At 39.3% G+C, this 20,058-nt stretch overlaps 1 protein-coding gene across 1 annotated transcript; it reads right to left on the reverse strand.

The window, feature by feature from the left end:
- Nucleotides 1-762: 762 nt before the first annotated feature.
- LOC131738142 (lysophosphatidic acid receptor 3-like) lies at nucleotides 763-15,128 on the reverse strand. The gene is made up of 3 exons (XM_059031895.1): nucleotides 14,845-15,128; nucleotides 12,483-13,239; nucleotides 763-1,718 (listed from the first exon to the last, which is right to left on the reverse strand). Exons 2-3 carry the CDS (start codon nucleotides 13,216-13,218, stop codon nucleotides 1,408-1,410), a joined length of 1,047 nt encoding a protein of 348 aa, XP_058887878.1. The 5' UTR covers nucleotides 13,219-13,239; nucleotides 14,845-15,128; the 3' UTR covers nucleotides 763-1,407.
- Between the last annotated feature and the right edge of the window lie 4,930 nt (nucleotides 15,129-20,058).

Consider the following 20,058-nt stretch of genomic DNA (forward strand, 5'->3'; position numbering starts at 1 on the left):
TACTTAATGTATTATGCATTGTTTTTGCAACTGCATCTTGTAAAGCGCTTTGTGATGGTGGTCCACTATGAAAGGCGCTATATAAAATAAAGATTGATTGATTGATTGATCTATTGCATTATTAACCATCACTGGAATGATTATTATTTTAACATCAATAATCTTTTATACACAATGAATAGAAAGTTAATTGTATGTGCTGTTATTAATTAAAGGTTACTTGCAGTATATCAAAATAATTAACAGATTCGAAGAAAAAAAAAACTGTCACAATTGAAACAAATAATAAAAGCACTTCATTTGAAGTTAAATATATATATGTATATTGTAACAAGGCAGGGGAGGGGTTAATATCCTCCCTGCCAAAAACGTGTATTGTTTAGTAATTTATTTAATGGTTAATTATCACCTGCACCTGGCTGTCATTGTAAATTAGAGCCAGGTGAAGGGTATTTAAAGAGAAAAGGTAGTTCCTTCAGGGCTGCTGCGCGTGTGCGCATCAATGAAAAAGGTACAGTGTGTGCTTTTTCTGTGTGTTTTTCAGCCGGTAAACAGCTTAGCTTATTAGAGTAGGTTCCGCTGTTTGTTTAGTTAGTGCTCATTTATAGGGGCAAACGAACGACCGTGAGTGAGGCCGTGTTACATATATATATATATATATACACACACACACACACAGACTTTTCTAAATTGTATACTACAGCAAGGCAAATAGTTTGTCTATTTTTTTTTTTCAAAGCCATTCAAATGTAGGAACATGTATACTATCTCAATGATTTATTAGACTACAGTGTCAAAAATCAGCACCACACACAATTGCTCTTAAATCTATATAGAAAAATCTAAGATGAAACAATGCGTTGAGCTTTTTATACTAAAAAATAAAATAAAAAGCTTTAGGGGTTCAATTTCACATATGTTTTCTAATAAACATAAATACAGGAAGTCTGAATCGCTGATTGGCTGTTAATTGTAATGAACTAGGAAGAAACTGGCTTGGAACTTGTAGGGGCATGCAGTGACATTGTAGTCACCATTACCTTCAGGTATTTTTTGTGGCCCAACAGCTGTGCACCCAATGTGCCAATGAAACCTGCATTTAAAAGTACATCAGTTTCACCCAAATCATGACTCAAACATCCCTCCCCACACAATAATATAGTACAGTCAGAAGCACCACCAGGGGGCTGGCTAGCTGCAGTAAACACCACTCAGGCTGTCCTCTGGGCACTGTGCTTGAGCAATCATGCACAATCCATGGTTTTCAATTTCCACTTGCAGTTTTGAGAATGCCCGACACCTCCTGCTTTTCTAAAGACAGTTGATATTGAATAAGCCAGCACTTCTTGATGTCTAGGATCCTTTGCTATCCAGCAACAAATAAGGTCCTGAGTCCCGGTACTGCATTCACGCCTTGACCTCCTTGTGAAAAGAAATCGAACTTTCCTCAGTATTACGACTGGGCTCAATGCTGCAGCTCAGCGCTCTGGAGCTGGTTCTGGAAATCCTTCCTCTGTTTCTCCCACAGCTGATCATGTTCCGGAAGGTGTTGCGCATCTCTTCGTCCTTGTAGGAGTAAATGATGGGATTGATGATGGAGTTCAGCATGGCCAGCTGCAGGAACCACTGCTTCACATCCAGCAACCCACAGCTGGAGCAGTGTAGACCGTCAAGCAGGAGAACAACCAGCCCAGGAGTCCAACAGATTACAAAAACACCTAGAGGAGACATCATCATAATATTACTATTAATAATAATAATAATAATAATAATAATAATAATAATAATAATAATAATAGGGTGTAAAATCTGCCGTAACATGTTAACCACGCCCTTGCTCTCATTTTATAGATCCGAAGTCCACATTCTAATATGACATAGTAGAACCTCTTTTATAGAGCCGAATTCCACATTCTAATATGATATAGTAGAACCTCTTTGATAGACACAAATTCCACATTCTAATATGACATAGTAGAACCTATTTTATAGATCCAAATTCCACATTGTAATATGATATAGTAGAACCTCTTATCAGCACAAAGAAATCGTTCGTACAAACGGGCAGTGGGATAAAGTGGAGTTTATGCCCATTAGGGTAACTGGTGGAAAATGTTGAGGGACTAATTAAACTGAATGACTCTATCCTAATGAAATGCAAGCCAACAGCAGCAGTAGAAACCAACATCCATATCATAATTCTGTGAGGTGTATAACATTTCTAGCAGTTTGTATTTCTTATTCAATGGGTTATCTGATTCTTTGATGAAAGTAACAAAAACAAAACTTGACAGGGCATTTTTCTTACGGTACAGATTACAATCAGTACTCTGAACATATCACTAATGTGAACAGGTTCTGTTACCAACTGGTTTGTATTAGTCTACTGTATTACTCCTACAGTTACATACAGGAGTTCATGTTTTGTAGTTATTTCGTAATTACATTTTCTAGTTGTGAAGACTTTAACATGGTCACAGATTCATAATGAATTTGTATCTATTAGCATTCAAAGAAATGTGTGGCCAGTATTGTAAGGTGTAACCCTGACCCCTTTACAGTGCAATAACAGCAATGTGTCCTCACACGCTACAGTACATGGTCTGTCATGTGGGTTCAGTATAAACTTGGGATGTTACAATCTAAAGCCTGTGTTTTATACATATTTTTTTATGTTAAAAGGGAACAAAAAAACAACAAAGAATACTACTGTATTATAACCTGCAGTGCTCCTACACACACCAACCCCTAACAGGACATTCAAAACACCCGCAGCACAAAACACCACAAAAGAAGAAATGTAGTACAAAACACACCCAGCATTGTTTAATGTGAGTAAAACCCTCACAAAGTGTACAAAGGGCAGCTTCTTGGAAACACACCAGCTCAGGTTAAATACACCCGCATTTAATAATTCTGTACATTGTCTGCATTCACTAACTGCACATTGTTTAACTGCCAGTATAGTTAGCAGACACTCCTCCAAGGTATCAGACTGGCCTGTTGTGTTGCTCTTGGAACAGCTTGCCTTCTGCACATGGTACCTGTTCTTGGCATGCTGAATACAACGTGTTATGTCTCAATATATTTTCACACAAATAAAATAATTTACTGTAAATGGTGTTTTTGTCAATTTGGAATTCTAGGCAGAGCTACGATTACAAGAACATTAACAATGAAAAGAATCATCAGTTTAAGTTTTTAGTTTATTTTTCTAGTTTTACTATGTTATTTAATTTGAAGTCAACTGACTGTGGGCCCTAGCCACATCTCTGTAAGAGCTGTTTTCAAGACACAAAGTCATTTTCTAATAAACATTCTCTGAGGTTAAACAGTGCTTTGAAAATGTCTTCATTTGGTGAAGAGGGTCTTGTGTTTTAAAGAAACAACAAGCCCAATGAGCAAATAGTGTTTTCACATTCTGTATGGTTGGCATCTTAGAGTTTCTTTACATGTACAGAACTTCAAAACACCGAATCAGAATTCTAAGGCGTACTGAGTACATTGAAGAAAGCTCTAGCAGAAAATTTTTTTTACTTAAAGGTACTTGCATAGCAGTTTGATCCATTCCTGGTTTTACTAGGAGTTTATTAAGACACACCTGCACTTGTTATATCTACACTGGGGCTAATCAGGCTAATTTTAAAACCTGGAATGGGTGAAACTGCTATGCAATAGGAGTCTTATTACCACCCCTGCATCCGATTTGAAAGCTACATGTTTAAAGTCTGTCAGGTATTCAGGCACAATATTATAGCTCTGTCTGTGTGGAAACAAGTTGAGACAAAAACCAAGTGCTCAGTTCAGTTATTGCAGCGGTATCAATAACAGCAGGGATTTTCATGTAACAGCATGCCCAGTTTCCTGTTCCTCCAAGCTGCTTTTTGCTTTACCATGCCAATAACAACCAAAGAGTTTAAGACTCATTCACAATCTGCCTTTTTTACGATATGAGCAATGACAGAATGACTCCTGCAAAAGTCACTTCAGTGTGTGTCTGCAATGTTTATGTTCTATCTGCAGTAGCCAGTATGTACTGCAGGTGTATTGAATGTTCTGGTTAGATGTGTTCCTCTTTATTTTCTACCCTTGGGAATGTTGCCGGAGGGGGGAAAATGGTCTGTCTTCATGGACATGCTAAGCTATGATTAGGCTGTTATGTGACTGAGACAATTGTAATTGACCCCAATCTGCCATTGCCTGGTAGATAATTGAACGTAGTGCATTCAGAAGGTGTCCCGAGGGGTCTGCTTGGAACCTGATTGTGAGTGTGGAGTTCATTTTGAAATTCTGATCCTACTGTGTTCCTTCAATAACCACACAACACCATCAATTCATCAGTTCATTGCGAAATGTTTTTGACAAGCTTATCGCAGGAATATTTGAGGCATGTGTTTATGGAAGCTCAAGAGGCCTGATTACTTTTTGTAGTCATAATGGTTTGATGATTTGCACCTGGAGGTCTGACATATAAAAGCTGTTTTAAAAGTGAAACTAAATAACTAGCAATCAAAGTTAGCTGGAGTTCTCCTGTTCCGGTTGGAGGGCCTCAGAGCTTTGCCCCATGGCAACATACTGAATTTAATTCACTTGTTTAAATAATGCAAAACAGAAAAACACACCACAAAATTAAGTTAACTACAGAAATGAGTTTCTATAACTACTATATATGATAACGCATGGATGTGTTATTAAGTCATTGGTTATTAATGGCAAGAAAATAACTAAACTGTGAAGATAAAATCAGCTTAAAGTCACAGGCTTTATACAACCTCTATATTGCATCTGACAGTAAATGTGAACACATTCTGTTCTGTCAACAACAAACTGACTGAAATATTTAAAGAACATTTTTAGGGGAAACCCATTACAATATACAATATTACAATATACAGCGTTTCCTGTCACAACTCAAAACATCATCGTCATTCGTGCGACAGCTGTCCATTCTTAAAGCGATACACACACACATGTAATTTCTGGAGAATAAATAGGCCTATGTGAAAAAAAAAAAACTCCTTTCACTTAGCACCCGTCACATTGGCTGTATAAACAGTGCCCTTGAGTGAAATATAACAAAGATACCTGTACTGTGGTTTATAATGTACCAGAATAGCCAGCTCCTCCATAATATCCCTATCTGTTGGCACAAAAGAAGTTTCATTTAACAAAGGCCTTCATTCTTCCAAATTTCTGCACCACTCAAATATACACTCTGGGAGACTAATTAATGCTGCTATATTTTGGTAGAACCCCCTTTCAACTTCAACCAAAAAACTGTTTAAAATACTAACATAGTATTTAAAGCTTACTTATTTATTGTACTTTTTTATTTGACATATGAAGCAAAGTTTGCACTGATGCATGTTCTGTGGTTCAGCACATTATTGATTTTTATAAATACTGTAAGATGTTGTGATTACAGTTCAATGCAGCAGAATACACTGTAATGTGTAACGTGCATGCCCATGCTAACAAAAAAAAAAACAACACATGGGATCAATGAGGCTGTGCAAGAGACCAAGTAAAAAGCAAGGATAAGAATTTCTTGCTCGCATAAACCTGCACAATCCCTGTGATTTCTGAGCCTTGCACATTTCTTGTGCTTGCGCATCAACTTATTTTACTAATACGGATAGTATTTATTAATTAAATAATTAGGTTAAAAGTGGTACCATTATACCCATTGCTCATGAGCTACCATTGTTTCTTAGTGCAGTACCATTGCATTGTCATTGTAAAGACACTGTATTACCAGTGAACATCATTTGATAAAGTCTCATTCAAGCATAATGCCTATTGTGCTACCCTAGAGAACCAGTGTGCATTGTCTGTGATCAGATTAGGTCACACAATCAACTGGAGGAAACCAAACATGCTTCACTTTGAACAAAATGGGAGTGTTTCAATACAGGAAACCTGTATACTGTACAGTAGTAAACAGATATGCTGAAGGACCATCTATTATCTTTGAGGTCTCCTTGGAGACTCTGGGTGCAGACCTTCGCAGTCCCTCACCTAGGGTTGCTACCTCTCGATAGTTTTTCAAGCTCATTTCTCAACAATGTGCAAACGGCATCCCTTTTTTGCTTTTTAAAAAAATGTTGAATTCAAATGGAACACTGGAATTTTCCAGATAATAACCACCGGGTTGGCATCTAACTGCATGTGTTTTCCTTACCCGTGCAGTTGCTGATCTAAGCCAAGGCGGCTACAGTACTATCTAAAAAGACCTGAGCCTGTTTCCATGAAAGCAGTCTGTGTTAAGAAGCCACTTGCCTTTCACCTCTGGAGACCTCTCAAATCTGGTTGAAATGGGTTTAACGGTCTCAACTTTGACCTCAGGGCAGTCACAAAGCCACCACACAAAGGTCAATGTGCCGCATATGCAGACAGTCTTAAAAACAAAACAAGGATTGGAAAAACACAGAGTCACGGTTGGAGCATTTGAGTCTCCAGTGCTCACTATATAACACCTCTGTAAGAAATACCCTTTATTAAGCTCATTTTATCCAGCTGGGCATGCTGTTTAAATGTTGGCAGTGCCTAATACCTCATATTTCAATGTATGTTATCCAAGGCTTCCCAGAGTGGTGACGTCTGCTGGTTTCAAATGGCCCGCAGAATAAAAAAACGCTTGTAAACCACTCCATGTATTCCACTACAGGACATGAGATTTTATACATTTCACTACCTAGTGGAAATTCAGACAGACCTAGATATAGTTTGCTAATGGTATAGACTTGTTTCATTTATAGGTATTTATTGCACTGGTATTGAGTAATTATTTATAAAAAAATATATATGTCATTAAAACTTGTTATAGTTTAAGCATGAAGATGTGAGGTAAGACATTTAAAACCTTTGTAAGGTTTAATATAAATTGTAATTGAAGTAATAAAAACAAAAAGGTAGGGAAAGAAAAGTGCTGCGACAAATTCTCTTTCCCTCAAACAGATGTAAGTAGTTGGCCATTACAGCAGGCTGGGAGTTTGCCATGTCTTCTCTGCTAATAATACACGCAGCAGCTCGCAGCCTGCAGCGAGGAGATCACGCAGCCTGTTTCCAGCATCCCGTCCATGGCAGTGCAGTCTTCTGAGGTCAGAGATATCATGCCGCCACCCGTATGCATTGTGCAAGATTGATTCTGAAGTCAAAAGACTACACAGAGTTCTTTAATTAAATGGTTTGTCCATCTTAGTTTGTTATGTAGATGTGGGAAAACCTTACACCAAGCACAGTGAAGATTTTCTTCTCTCCTATTTAAAGTTACAGGTTGCATTTTATAGAAATGAGGATCCGTTCCTTAGCACCCCCAGCACCCCCCCCCCCCCCCACCTTCCATTTGTCCAGCGCCTAAGGGACAGTTCCCATAGCGAAGTGTCGTGTGTAACAGGTTTGTTTGATGTTTGTGTAAAAACGTGACTACAAGTGTTATGCAAGGAAAGGTGTTGTTTATGCAAGGGTAAATTGCAGTTAGTCGTTTTGATATGTAAATTTACCAAACCACATGCTAGGAAGTCAGATAATCAGATTAGCACAGCATGTTAAACTCGGATGTCTCAGTTCCTTTAATCAATCAGCAGTTTCCAAACATAGTGCATGCTTCCTGAGCCAATCTCTCATTAAAACAGACTTAAGGTACACATTTTTGTCCAAAGTTCTAGTAACTTGCTATTCTTTTGTTATGTTCCAACAGTCTCCGTCGTTGGAATTTCAATGCATTCTTAGAATCTCGTATCTTATCAGTTTATCCGTCAATCTTCTGTAAAAGACCAACAGTGTACGAGCCTGAAAAAAGAATACATATATCTTATATTGCATTAAAACGTTCAAATTCCATGCTTTCCAACAGTAATAATTTTATGTGCCCCTTTAAATGGTAAAGAAGTGAAGAATCATTGAATCTCTGAGTATTCTGTGATTTTCCTGTGTTTAAGGCTTTTTGAATTCTTGTCTGGCCTGAAATACATCCATGTCTGAGAATCATGACCATAAACTGGTTTTTATGACTCAGAGAGCAGTTGTGACCTTGGGCGGATGACCCTTGTTAATGTATGAGCTGTTTCTACTTAAGCTGATTTTTATCATATGTGCAAACCACAATCAACCCAGCTAAAACTGCTTCTAAACCACAAACTTCAATTAAAGGTGGTGTGCTTTGGTGCTGCATCACGGGGCGCCTGATGGCTCGCCTCCAGTAAAAAGGGTCTGACTCTGTTCATTGGTGAAAGTAGGAGATTTCCACTCCCTCTAGGTGGAGTTCCACTCCCAGTGGGCAGTAATAAGTATATTAATGCTTGTAAAAGGTATTTCATTGTTCGAATACCACCTGTCAAGACCTGTAGGTTTACCTATAGCTTTGTTGCTCAAGATTCCACCTGCTGAGACTTGTAAGTTTGCTTAGAGTATTGTTGTGATTGCATCCTGTACTGTCTTTGGATTTGCTTTGTTCCTGAATAACACACTTATTCAGGAAGTTACCTGAAGAAGACTGACATTATTTTTAAGAAGAAATGGAACCGTACACCTTTAACAAGGAAAAGTTCCACTAAACAATGATGTCAGAGAGAGAGAGAGAAAGAGAGAGAGAGAGAGAGAGAGAGAGAGAGAGAGGGAGAGAGAGAGAGGCGCCAAGCAGCTTCTCTGAATAAATCCACACCACGATGGCCTGAAATGCTTTACATGAGGCCGGCCTCAAGAGAGCATTCTCACACAGCGCCTTCTGTGATGGGCACCTGTCTTTCTCAGCAGACCTAATGGAAAACCACCACCTTTCAAACACTTAAATGTACACGGAACAAAAAACAACATTAAAATACAGAACTGTGAAACTACAAATCTAATCAAATTCTAACCACCGTAGGAAATGAAGTCAGTAGCATTGTTAACAGCAGAAATGAATTTCTTGATGCCCAATGTATCTTTTAAAATACTAATCCTATTGAAAGACTGCTTTAAGATTTAAAAGAGACAATGTCTCAAAGTGTTCCAAAGGACATCACTCTACTCTCTACCATTGCGAAGATATTAACACACTGCACTTTGTTCTAAAGACCTTGAGAAATCTGGCTCACTTTTCTAATAAGCATCAACAAAGTGTTAATAAAAGTGACCACATGGTACCAAAATACCAGCAAAGCCACTTTAAGACAATAATGAACAGTAATGTTATATATTGTTTTAAAGATCTACCAGTAGGCAGTCACAGGCTAGGTTTCCATGCAGTTTAGAAACTCCTGATTCTCTCTCTATTGTCATTTGTTTATTATTTAGCAGACACCTTTATCCAAGGCGACTTACAGAGACTAAGGTGTGTGAACTGTGCATCAGCTGCAGAGTCACTTACAACTACGTCTCACCCGAAAGACAGAGCACAAGGTTAAGTGACTTTCTCAGGGTCACACAATGAGTCAGTGGCTGAGGTGGGATTTGAACCGGGGACCTCCTGGTTACAAGCCCATTTCTTTAACCACTGGTCAGCACAGCCTCCTTGAGAATATGACGTAGCACACATCGCACACATTCCATGCGTGGCCAAAGCATGGCATGATTTAAAAGGGTGGGTAAATCGCCTTCTCATGCTAAAACATGTCAGAAAGCCATACTTTATATTCACGAAACTTCAGTAGTGAAGATCCCGTTTCTGATCTAACCTCACACAAGTTTCTACTATACCTGAAGGTTGTACCAAGCAATTCTTTATTAACAACGGAGATCTGCTGGAAGTAGCCCTGGCAAGCTTCTTTGACCAAATAGGAAAAAATAAGCATGAAGTACGAGGGGTTTAGACACCTCTTCATTCAGTATTTTCTTTGCATGCAACACCATTTATTAAATGTTTCAAATTATTACTATTTGACATAAAATGATAGTACTTTATAGTTTAGTATTTTTATAAGCAATGTTATAAAAAAATACTGAAGATACTACGTATTAAAAAAATGCAGCCCTCTGAAATAACTAAATACATAAATAAATACATAAATAAATAAATAAATAAATAAATAAGCAAAGCCCTCTGCTAAGCACAGAAAGATATTTTTTTCATCATCGGACAGTTATGTTTGGTCATCGGATAGCTGTTTGCTTTAAGCCTAGACTTTTCTGTCTCTTAACAGTAAAATGCAATTCATTGTACACTAGCCTTAAGTAGCATCTATCATGGGTACCTACCAAGGACAAAAAAAGGCATGTTTGTACCCCAAAATGTATTAAATTAGTATAGTTGGGAATTCTGGCCAAGTGGTCTTCTGTATTATTGCTGCGAGCGACCGACTGCACCAGGCTTGAGCGACCATCTATACAGGTAAAGTAAAATCTCTTAAACTTTCAATTCAGTGAGCAAGATTTGTTTTTGAAGAACAAAAACATGAAAAAGAAAAAAAAAACTGTTTGTTCCACTAATTTGTTTATTTATTATTATAGAATATTACGCAGTGGGAAATGAGGGTGAGTAGGGTAGCCTTTACTACCAGTGTTTTGAAAATGTACTGTACTTAAGATTTTGACTGGATCATTTTTTTATCATTAACCTAAAGTGCTCTGACTTCTGTAAGGATCAGAACTGCTGAAGCTACAGTTCTGTAGGAAAACTTGTTATATATGTACATGTATAATAGGTTTATAATAAATAGATATATGCAGTCAAAAATTTTTTAGCAAATAATACATAGATAGTACACAGCGCTTTCTTATGGAATGCTGGTATTTGTAGGGCCCTATAAAATCTGTTTTATTATTTTGAATTTTTTGGATTTATTTTTTCCATTTTTTTCTCTGAATTCTGTGATTCCGTCCATGTTGTTTGTTTTTTTGTATTGGGGTTTTGTGTTGTCTTGGTTTTTTTTGTGTTGTGTCCTTTGCTTTTTTTTATTAAACTTGTTTGTGTCCAAGTGAGGCAGACTGCACTTGCAGTGCTTCAACCCAAACTAAAAGCCTTGTGGAAACCCAGTTTAAGAAAGCTGCACGAGAGGCCAAATTAGAACGCAGACAGACACTTTTAAATATGCCCTCCCGTATTTAATGAGGTTGTTTGCATTTAGAAAGGAGAATTTCTCTCCCTAAAAGAAAACTACATGGAAACCCAAATTCCCGGAAAGGTACTACCAAAATAATGTGAAAAAAGGTGAGACTTATTTGTATTTTTCAATGGCAACCGCTCCATTGAGAATAGGACAATTGTTAATGGCCCTTTATTATGTTTATTTACTGTGTATTCTGCGCTGGAACTTTATAATGTGACTTTTGAGTTCTGATAATAATATGCCCACAGCAACACACAATAAAAGTGTATGTGCCACATAAACACATAGCACCAACTGACTTACTAGCTGTTCAGACAACCTTGAACCTTCCTTTCAAAATGATACATGCACAGTACCACAGTCATCAATTTTAAAACCACCTCAATATAGTGTTTCAGCATTTAGGGGTCTTTTCAGTAGCCGCTGAAAAAGGACCCTAGTTATTAAGTGTGGTGTAAAAGGGGAAAACCGGCACTGACTCAGTGGGATTTGAGTCAGCTGCATTAGGGATCTGCACCCTGTCTGAGTCAAGGTAACAAGCTGCGAGAGAATGATTGATCCTGTGAGATTCTCAGGCAGCTAGTGGGCTTGATAAAAAGGAACCTCTGCCAATAGGGACTGTTCATTGTTACTAGTGATTCACGCAATATTTCTACAGTAAATACAGTACCGGTGTTGTTCAAACTATAAACAACTTCTCAGTCTAACTTCCGTTTCTGTCTCTCCCTTTTGATACAGTATCTGAACTGAAGAAAAGCTGCGCTGGCACTTTATAACAGACATCTTATTCAGCATTCGTTTTATAACTAAATAAATATTAGGCCTATTACGTGGTTATCTTTCCTAATGTATTTACTTTTTTTGCTGCGAGAGGAGCTGCATCTTTCTCCGGGAGACGAGACACTTCAGCTTTGCTTCAGCCCCACTCCGCCGAACCTGGGGCGAGCCCATTCCCTCTTCCCCTCTCACGACCCGCTCTCCCTCTCGCACTTGGTTTGCTTGTCTGTCGCTTCGAACTGAACTGACCGCTGTTTAGCTAGGCTATTTTTAGTTTAAAAACAGCTAATTAAAATGATCTACGACTGGGAATGTTACCTTTTTTTTAAATAGCGTTGATTACATGGTGCTTATGCATGGTTAATTCATTACATTTTTACTTCACTATATGGGCATTATAGAGAGTGAGTTATTTTATTTTGTATTTGTCAGATGTGTGTTGTTATGTGTCCCGCGGCACCCCCCAACCCCTCCCCCGTTTATAACGCTCTTCGGTTACAACACTCATATTGTGTGTTCCCCGAGACCTGCGTTATAGCGAGGGAGCACTGTATACAAAAAACTGGACATAACCAATATTGAATGACATACTCTGAAAATGTAAATATTACAGTGTAAAGTACAACTTTAAGCCCCCCCCCACCTTCATAAAAAATGTAAATAATTGGTCCAGCTCACCTAGAACTGTCATCACCGTCTTTATGAGCTTCATAGGGGTTCTCTTGCGACTTATAGAGCCTTTGGTGTGAGGCGACAGGACGATAATTTTCTTCTTCACATATATATAGATCCTCATGTACACGACCACCATGATAAAAAAGACCAAAAGGTTGGAGACCGACCAGAAAACCAGGTAACTGCGACTATAAATGGGTGCCAGTATCGAGCAGTCGTTAAGGCTACAGATGCAGTTCCACCCCAAACTGGGCACCGCGCCCATGAAAATGGAAACTGCCCACACCATGATAATTAAGACAGTCACTCTGCGTTTTGTGAGGTTGCTGTGCACCGTCATTTTCATTACGGAAATGTAACGTTCCAGAGCAATGACCAGCAGGTTTGCCAAGGAGGCTGAGAGGCTTGTGTCCAGTAGACCCTGCCGCAGAAACCAGCGGTGCACGGTGAGTGTTTTGGAGACGGGCCCCGTGTTGAACATAAGGTACACATAGGCTATTCCGGCAAAAAAGTCTGACGCCGCTAAATTAGCAAGTAGGTAATAGTAGGGAAAGTGGAATCGCTTGTTGGTGATCACTGCCGCTATGACCATTGCATTTGACAGGAAAATAAAGAAGCAGAATATCGAACCAAAAACCAGAATAATGATGAGTCTGGCCCCCGACCAATCATCTTCAGTCTTGCTGTTGCTGTGGTTGTAGAAGAATTCCATCTTCTCTTCATAGTGACACTCGTTCATGATGGCTGCCTTTTAGCTTTCCTGTGGAGTAAGATGATCCAGACAAGACAATACAATGTTATTGCTCAAACTGCACACAGAATATCAGTAGGCCAAATTATTGTTACGTATCTGTTAAAAGATATTGATACCATTTTATATTAACAATTGTTGTAAAATTAAACAGTGTCATGAACTAGACAATGGCACATTAAGGTGACATATGCAGAACTATTATGATTTTTTTTTTTGTTAAATGTATGCTTTTCACTACTCTGTAGATGTGACCTAACTTAGCCACATTCACCACATTAGAGGCAGTGATCATTGTGCAATAATCGCAAAAGCCCTTCTAAATGAGGGTAAACTTCTCACATGGATTCAGTGCTATCCTGGCCCTAATCCTTATTGACTATGTCATGGATGGTATTTCTATTTATTTTTGGTATATTAAACACAAATGTGTGGTTGGCATAGTTTCAGGACACACTGTTTCAAAACATACATAATGTACAAAATATGGCACATACATTCTGCATGCAAGCTTGTTCTAAATGGTTTGGAGCACAATGTGTAATCACTTACAGCACCCACACATGATTTGTATGCATTATTAAAAGTACATAGCATTTCTAAATACCCTTCAGGAAATGTGGTTAACAACATCTATTACAAGTACCTAATATGTATGTTTTTATTAAAATTAGCATCAACAGTTATATATTAGTAAGGTGACCATATGGCTCCGTGTTCAGCAGGACAGTTTGGGATAGATAGTTCAGGCTTTTCAACTCACAACCCAATGCATTCTGGTAAGCGTAGTCCTGCTTCTCTTAAAGGAAAGAATGGTACCTGAGACAGGTAAAACGTACCAGAATGCATTGGGTTGTGAGTTGAAAAGCCTTAACTATCCCAAACTGTCTCGCTGAACACAGAGAAATATGGTCACCTTATATATTTGCTGACAGAAAGATTATTGGTATTAGTATTGGTGAACTATTGAATTCATACTAATAAAACTAATACGTTTTAGCACGGTAAATTACAGTACTGTATGGTAAACCACAAAGAAGTATGTTACACAATGGTAAGGCATTCATAAATGCATACAATACCCTATCCATGGGGGAAAAAAAAGCATAGTACACGTTGCTAATGTACTATGATAGATTTGTTGAGATTGCTTAAACCATAAATGACAACGGGTTATGATGTCATATTAACAAAAAAACGAGTCTCTGGCAGGTTCCGAATTGAATGAAACAGGAACGCAAAATTGAACACCTTTACCTGCGCCACCCTGTTAAATATGCATTTCGCTCGAAATACCGCGTTAATTTTTAAAAGTAGTAAGTCATTTGTTCTAAACCCCTTAATACAAAATAAAACACAAATAAACACAAGAAGCAGCAGTTTGTCGATTCACTGAGGTTAAAATGTAAGATTTGAACAGCTTGGAAAGGCGTACTTGGTAACTAAACATGCAATTTAACAGCCGTTATGCTGGCTTAGTTTCCTTTTTAAAAAATCTAAACAAACAGTTCAATAAAATCTACATTTATTATATTAAAATTAGAAAAAGGTAAACATTGTCTATGTAAGTCCATTTTTAACACAAACACAATCGAAAAAGTCGTCTTTACCTACCGATAGTCTAAATTCCTTTAAATGTATTGTGCCCGACTTCTGTTTATTTATAGGATCTATATGGATCAATGGTTCCCCGATTCAGCTTTATAAAATAAGACATTCAACTCTCCAGCCTTCTGCCTGTCTCTTACACAGTACGTCGAACTCTTGGCTTAGTTCCATTTCTCTGAAGCAAAGAGGTAGCTCTTTCTTTGTCAACTCTGTAAGGAAGGAGGCAGAGAAGAAAAATAACTTTGGCAAGACAACGCCAGCGTGGGCGCAGTCGTACTGTATGTCAGGCTACGTTAACATTACTCTTAAAACAGCCTATTTTGTATGCAGTGTTGCACGTCATAATAATACCTCTAGAAAAAAATGTGTCTTGCGAAGTGAGAATAATTTTTTTTTTTAGTATTCAGTATTAGTGTCAGAGTTCCTGTTTTTTCCAATTGCAAACACACAATTAGCATTGTGAAATGTTCAATATATAATGAATTCATGCAGGTAGATCATTCATCCAAGTAGCATTGAAACCCAACTTTAAATAATACGAAGCACGTCATGTTAAATCATATTACAGTAGATTTTAGTTAATTACATAGCCCGTGTGCCTAAAGCTTTTGTGCAATTATCAGCAGCATATACAGTCAATTACAGGTACATTTAATTGTATACCTGATAATTATATACAATTATAAATACCTTTTTTTTAATGAAAATGTACATATCTGTTCCTCATAATTGTATATTCTGGTTAAATGCATTGTGTTATTGCTCAAACTGGAATCTACTGCATGTTGTATAATTCTTAAACCTATAAATTAATCCAATTGGCACGCCGTGGCTAAATTGTAATAAGCTAGAAAACAATAATGACACCCCCTCATAAGCAAAATAACATTCATGTGGTTTTTGGTTTTTTTCTATAAATTTTTTCTGTTCTTCATTTTCCAGATTGTATATTCACTGACTGGCACAACACAGTGGTCTAGTCCTAAATCTCAATCTTAAATCTGAAAGTACTGGTGTAATGGTATTTTCAGGTACCCGGTAAAAAGTGGTACGCAGCTTAGCCTACTGTGTTTGCTTTCGCGTGCCTAAACAATGTAAACTTCTGATAAGAAGGAAAAGTGCCCATTCAAATCTGGTACGTTATGTTGTTTTCGGTCTTTTACATCATTTTAAATTGAATTTATCATATTTTCTAGTCTTTTACATGTAATTTATCATATTGTTCCACCATTAAGAAAATAGTATGGTCTTTTTGTATTTTGTAGTTTAATGTATTATATTTTTCAGTCATTTACATCGTTGTTAATGTAATTGATCATATTTTTCCACCTTTAAGGAAATAGTTTGTGAATATTTATCATATGCAATACAGTGGGTCTAGTACATTTTTTTACACGTGCAACTTTGCGGTGGACTTCTCATTTTGTATTGTTAGTTGTGATTTTTTTCTCTTGTTTTTAGAGTAATTGATTGTTTGCAAAAAAATAATGATTTCCATTACACGAGAGTAGATGTTAAAACTTCATGCTGATTTGAACTCGGCTCTCGTCAAGATAAGCACCAACTAAGACGTAGCTTTACAGTAAACTAATGTGATCCATATGTGTCTCCATCCATTTACGTTTCCTTCCATATGATGATGTAGATATCCTTCTGTCTGGTGTTAATGGCTGAAGTGTAATGCTGGCTCCAGGGATCAGCTTATTTTGCCTCCCTGGCCCATCAGCACACACAACGGCTGCGATGCTGGCTCCGGGGATCAACCACAGTGCGGCCTCCCCAGTGCATCAGCATGACAACCGTCTGGATTGAGCTAAGTAGGGTACATCTCTGGGGTTTTCAAGTGGGCACCTTCCATCCTCAGTGTTTCGTCGACTAGCCCACGACACCTCAAGAGGGCTCGACGGTGATTCTGGCATCCCAGCATCACCCCCCTCCGTCCCCCACTCAACTCAGCCCAGCTTACTTACCTGTACATCAGCGTTTCTTTCTTTCTATTGTGCTTGAGATCCCCAGCCAGAATCTTTCCGTCTCAACCACAGCCAGTTGCTGCTCCTCTCTGCTGCTTCAGATAAGTTCTTCACTGTGCGACGCAACTCTTGGCCACTGAATCCGACGTCTCTGAGAAACCGGGTTGTAGAGTGTGCCACAAATCCTCGACAACCCACTTCCACTGGGTAAACCCGAACTCTCCATCCTCGCTGTTCCGCTTCAGTGGCTAGTTGAGCATACCGCAGTTTCTTCCTCTCATACGCCTCATCTACAGCATCCTCCCATGGCACTGTTAACTCTACCAGGTGAACAAAGCGTGCTGATCCAGACCACAAGACAATATCTGGTCAAAGGTTAGTGGTGGCAATCTCAGGTGGAAAAATAAGCCGTTGACCAACATCTGCCAGCATTTTCCAGTCTCTAGCAGCTTCCAGTTGTCCTGGGCGAGGATTGGTTTTAACACCTTTTCTTGGTGGTTGCTCTCCTGGGCGGAGGAATGTTGTCTTTTGTGTGTAATGTTTTGATGGAACAGGTGACAACTTATTGGTCATGTTACGCTTGTCTTCCAATGCTAAGGCCAAACATCGCAGCACCTGGTCATGGCGCCAAGTAAACCGTCCTTGGCTAAGAGCCACCTTACATCCTGTCAAAATGTGCCTTAATGTTGCAGGTGATGAACACAAAGGACATGAGGGATCCTCTCCTACCCAGAGGTTTAGGTTCTGTGGTGATGGGAGAACATCATATGTTGACCTGATGAGGAAACTGATCCTGCTCTGTTCCATTGACCATAGGTCTTGCCAGCCAATCTTGCGTTGTTCCACACTCTCCCATCTCATCCATTCTCCCTGCTTGGCCTGGGAAATGGCCTTTATACACCTCATCCTCTCCTCCTGCTTTTGCACCTCGTTGACTACCAGCTTCCTCCTTTGAGCTGGGGCTGCCTTGTGCCATGTAGGAGGAGCTGAACTGAAACCAAGACCCCCTCTTCCATGCTGAACTTGCCCCATGATATCACCAATTTGAAGGGCAGCCTTTGCATCTTCCACAGCTTTCTTTGCCGCCCACTTTCTTCCAGTTTTCAACACAGGTGCTGCCTCCCTTACACATTTATCGCGTGACTCTACTAATGTCATTTCCAGTCTGACCTTGGCGCACTTAAACTCCTCGGTTAGAGCAGAGACTGGTAGCTGCAGTATTCCTTTACCATAAAGTCCCACTCTGCTGAGGCAGCGTGGAACTCCCAACCATTTCCTGATGTATGAACTGATTAAAGCTTCCAGCTTCTCTACTGTTGTCAAAGAAACCTCATACACAGTCAGTGGCCACAGCAACCTCGGCAGTAGACCAAACTGAAAGCACCAGAGTTTTAGTTTACCTGGTAGAGCGCAGCTGTCTATGCTCTTCAACCCTTCCACTGCTTGTTGTCTAACTTCTCCCACACGAACTGTGTCCTTTAGATCCCCGTCGTACCATCTCCCAAGACTCTTCACTGGCTTCTCAGACACTGTTGGTATTGCCTCACCATTAATGAAGAATGTTTTATCTACTACTTTGCCTTTAATTATAGAGATGCTCCTTGATTTAGTGGGCTTGAATTGCATTCGTGCCCATTCAATGTTATTGGTTAATTTGCCCAATAATCGATTAGTGCAGGCTACTGTTGTAGTCATGGTTGTCATGTCATCCATGTATGCTCGAATTGGTGGTAGTCGCATTCCAGAAGCCAAGCGCTCTCCTCCTACTACCCATTTTGATGCCCTAATGATTACTTCCATTGCCATGGCTTTTTGTATTGAAGTGTCAATGAAGCAGTTCTTTAATAGGTAAGCTGACAATCTCTGAGCAATAATGCTGAAGAAAATCTTGCCTTCTACGTTTAATAGGGAAATGGGACGAAACTGACTGATGCTTGTAGAATCTTTTTTTTTTAGGTATAAAGACTCCACCTGCTCGGCGCCATGCTCTTGGTACAACCTGTTTTTCCCATGCCACTTTCATCAATTTCGACAGAATTCGTAGAACTCCTGAAGCACTCTTGTACACTCTGTATGGAACTCCATTAGGCCCTGGAGATGATGAAGCCCTTGCTTTTTTCACAGCTTGCTCTATTTCTTTCCACTTAGGTGCACAGTCCTCCATTTGGTATTCTGGTGGATTGATAGGTGGGATGTCTGACGGAATTGACATAGGCTCCTGCCTTTTTGAATCTGTATGTGTTTCCTCCAAATATCTCTCCAGCTCAACCTTAGATGCTTTTAGTGTGCCATTCTTCTCACTGGTGAATAACTTCTTTACAAATTTGAATGGGTCTTTATAAAAGTTAGCTCTCGCACGCTCCTTCTTTTTGTAGCGTTTCCGTAGGCGCTCAGCTCTGCGCAATGTTGCAAGCTTATCTTTTATGACCCTTTGTAAGAGATTGAGTCCCTCCTTCTGACTTTGTTCTGCTCTTCTCCATTGGTTCCTCAGCTGTCTCCTTTCTCTAACTAAGCGTTCAATCTCCTGCTGCCGTCTAGACTTTCCAGGAATAGTTTGTACTTTTTCCTTCCTTTTTTCAACTCCAAACCTCTCACTTCCATATGCGTAGATGATGTCCCCAAATTTATCCAGCTTCTTTTCAACTGTTCCACTTAATCTTTCCAATGCAACGCAGAGATCTGTGTTTACTGTGTCCCATGCAGTTTTCTCACAAGCTCTTGGCCATTTAACTCCAGGCTTGTGCCCGTTGAGGTTCTTTTCTCTCTTATGCTGGTTTGTCTGACCGGGTTCACAAGGATCATTAGGTTCATCACTAACTGTGTCCATGCAAGTCCTCCTCACATCTATGACAGGGGTGCTGATATCCTGCGAACTGTGGTTTGCTTCCTGTCGCTGGATTTCATTCGACTGACTTGACTGACTTCGTATGAAGTACTGATCAATGCGAGGCCCTTGTCCCTTCTCCCTCAAGCATTTCATTCTTCCTTGATGAATCTTCAAACCCCTGACCGTTGTCGCCTTGCTCCAGCCGCAGACACAAACCTGGAGTTCCATGTCTTTGTTAACTGCAGATCTTGAACTAGTCTTTTGTGAAGTACTCTCCATACTCATATCCGTTTCCGTTCCTAAGTCGTTAACCGTGTTGTCCAACGTTGAGTCATCTTCCGCCCCCGCTCTCGCAGACTCTAGGGGTATTTTTCTCTTTAATTTCTTAGAAGCCTTGGGCGGGTGTCTCCAGCATCCTGTAAA

Source organism: Acipenser ruthenus, chromosome 10 (genome assembly GCF_902713425.1).
Source record: "Acipenser ruthenus chromosome 10, fAciRut3.2 maternal haplotype, whole genome shotgun sequence".
NCBI classification, from domain to species: domain Eukaryota; kingdom Metazoa; phylum Chordata; class Actinopteri; order Acipenseriformes; family Acipenseridae; genus Acipenser; species Acipenser ruthenus.

Bases quoted from the DNA above. Each gene is read 5' to 3' on its own strand.
- LOC131738142 (XM_059031895.1), bottom strand. From the start codon at position 13,218: ATGAACGAGTGTCACTATGAAGAGAAGATGGAATTCTTCTACAACCAC. The intron at 1,719-12,482 runs GTGAGCTGGACC...TGTCTCCTCTAG, and splicing joins GACGGTGATGACAGTTCTAG to GTGTTTTTGTAATCTGTTGG.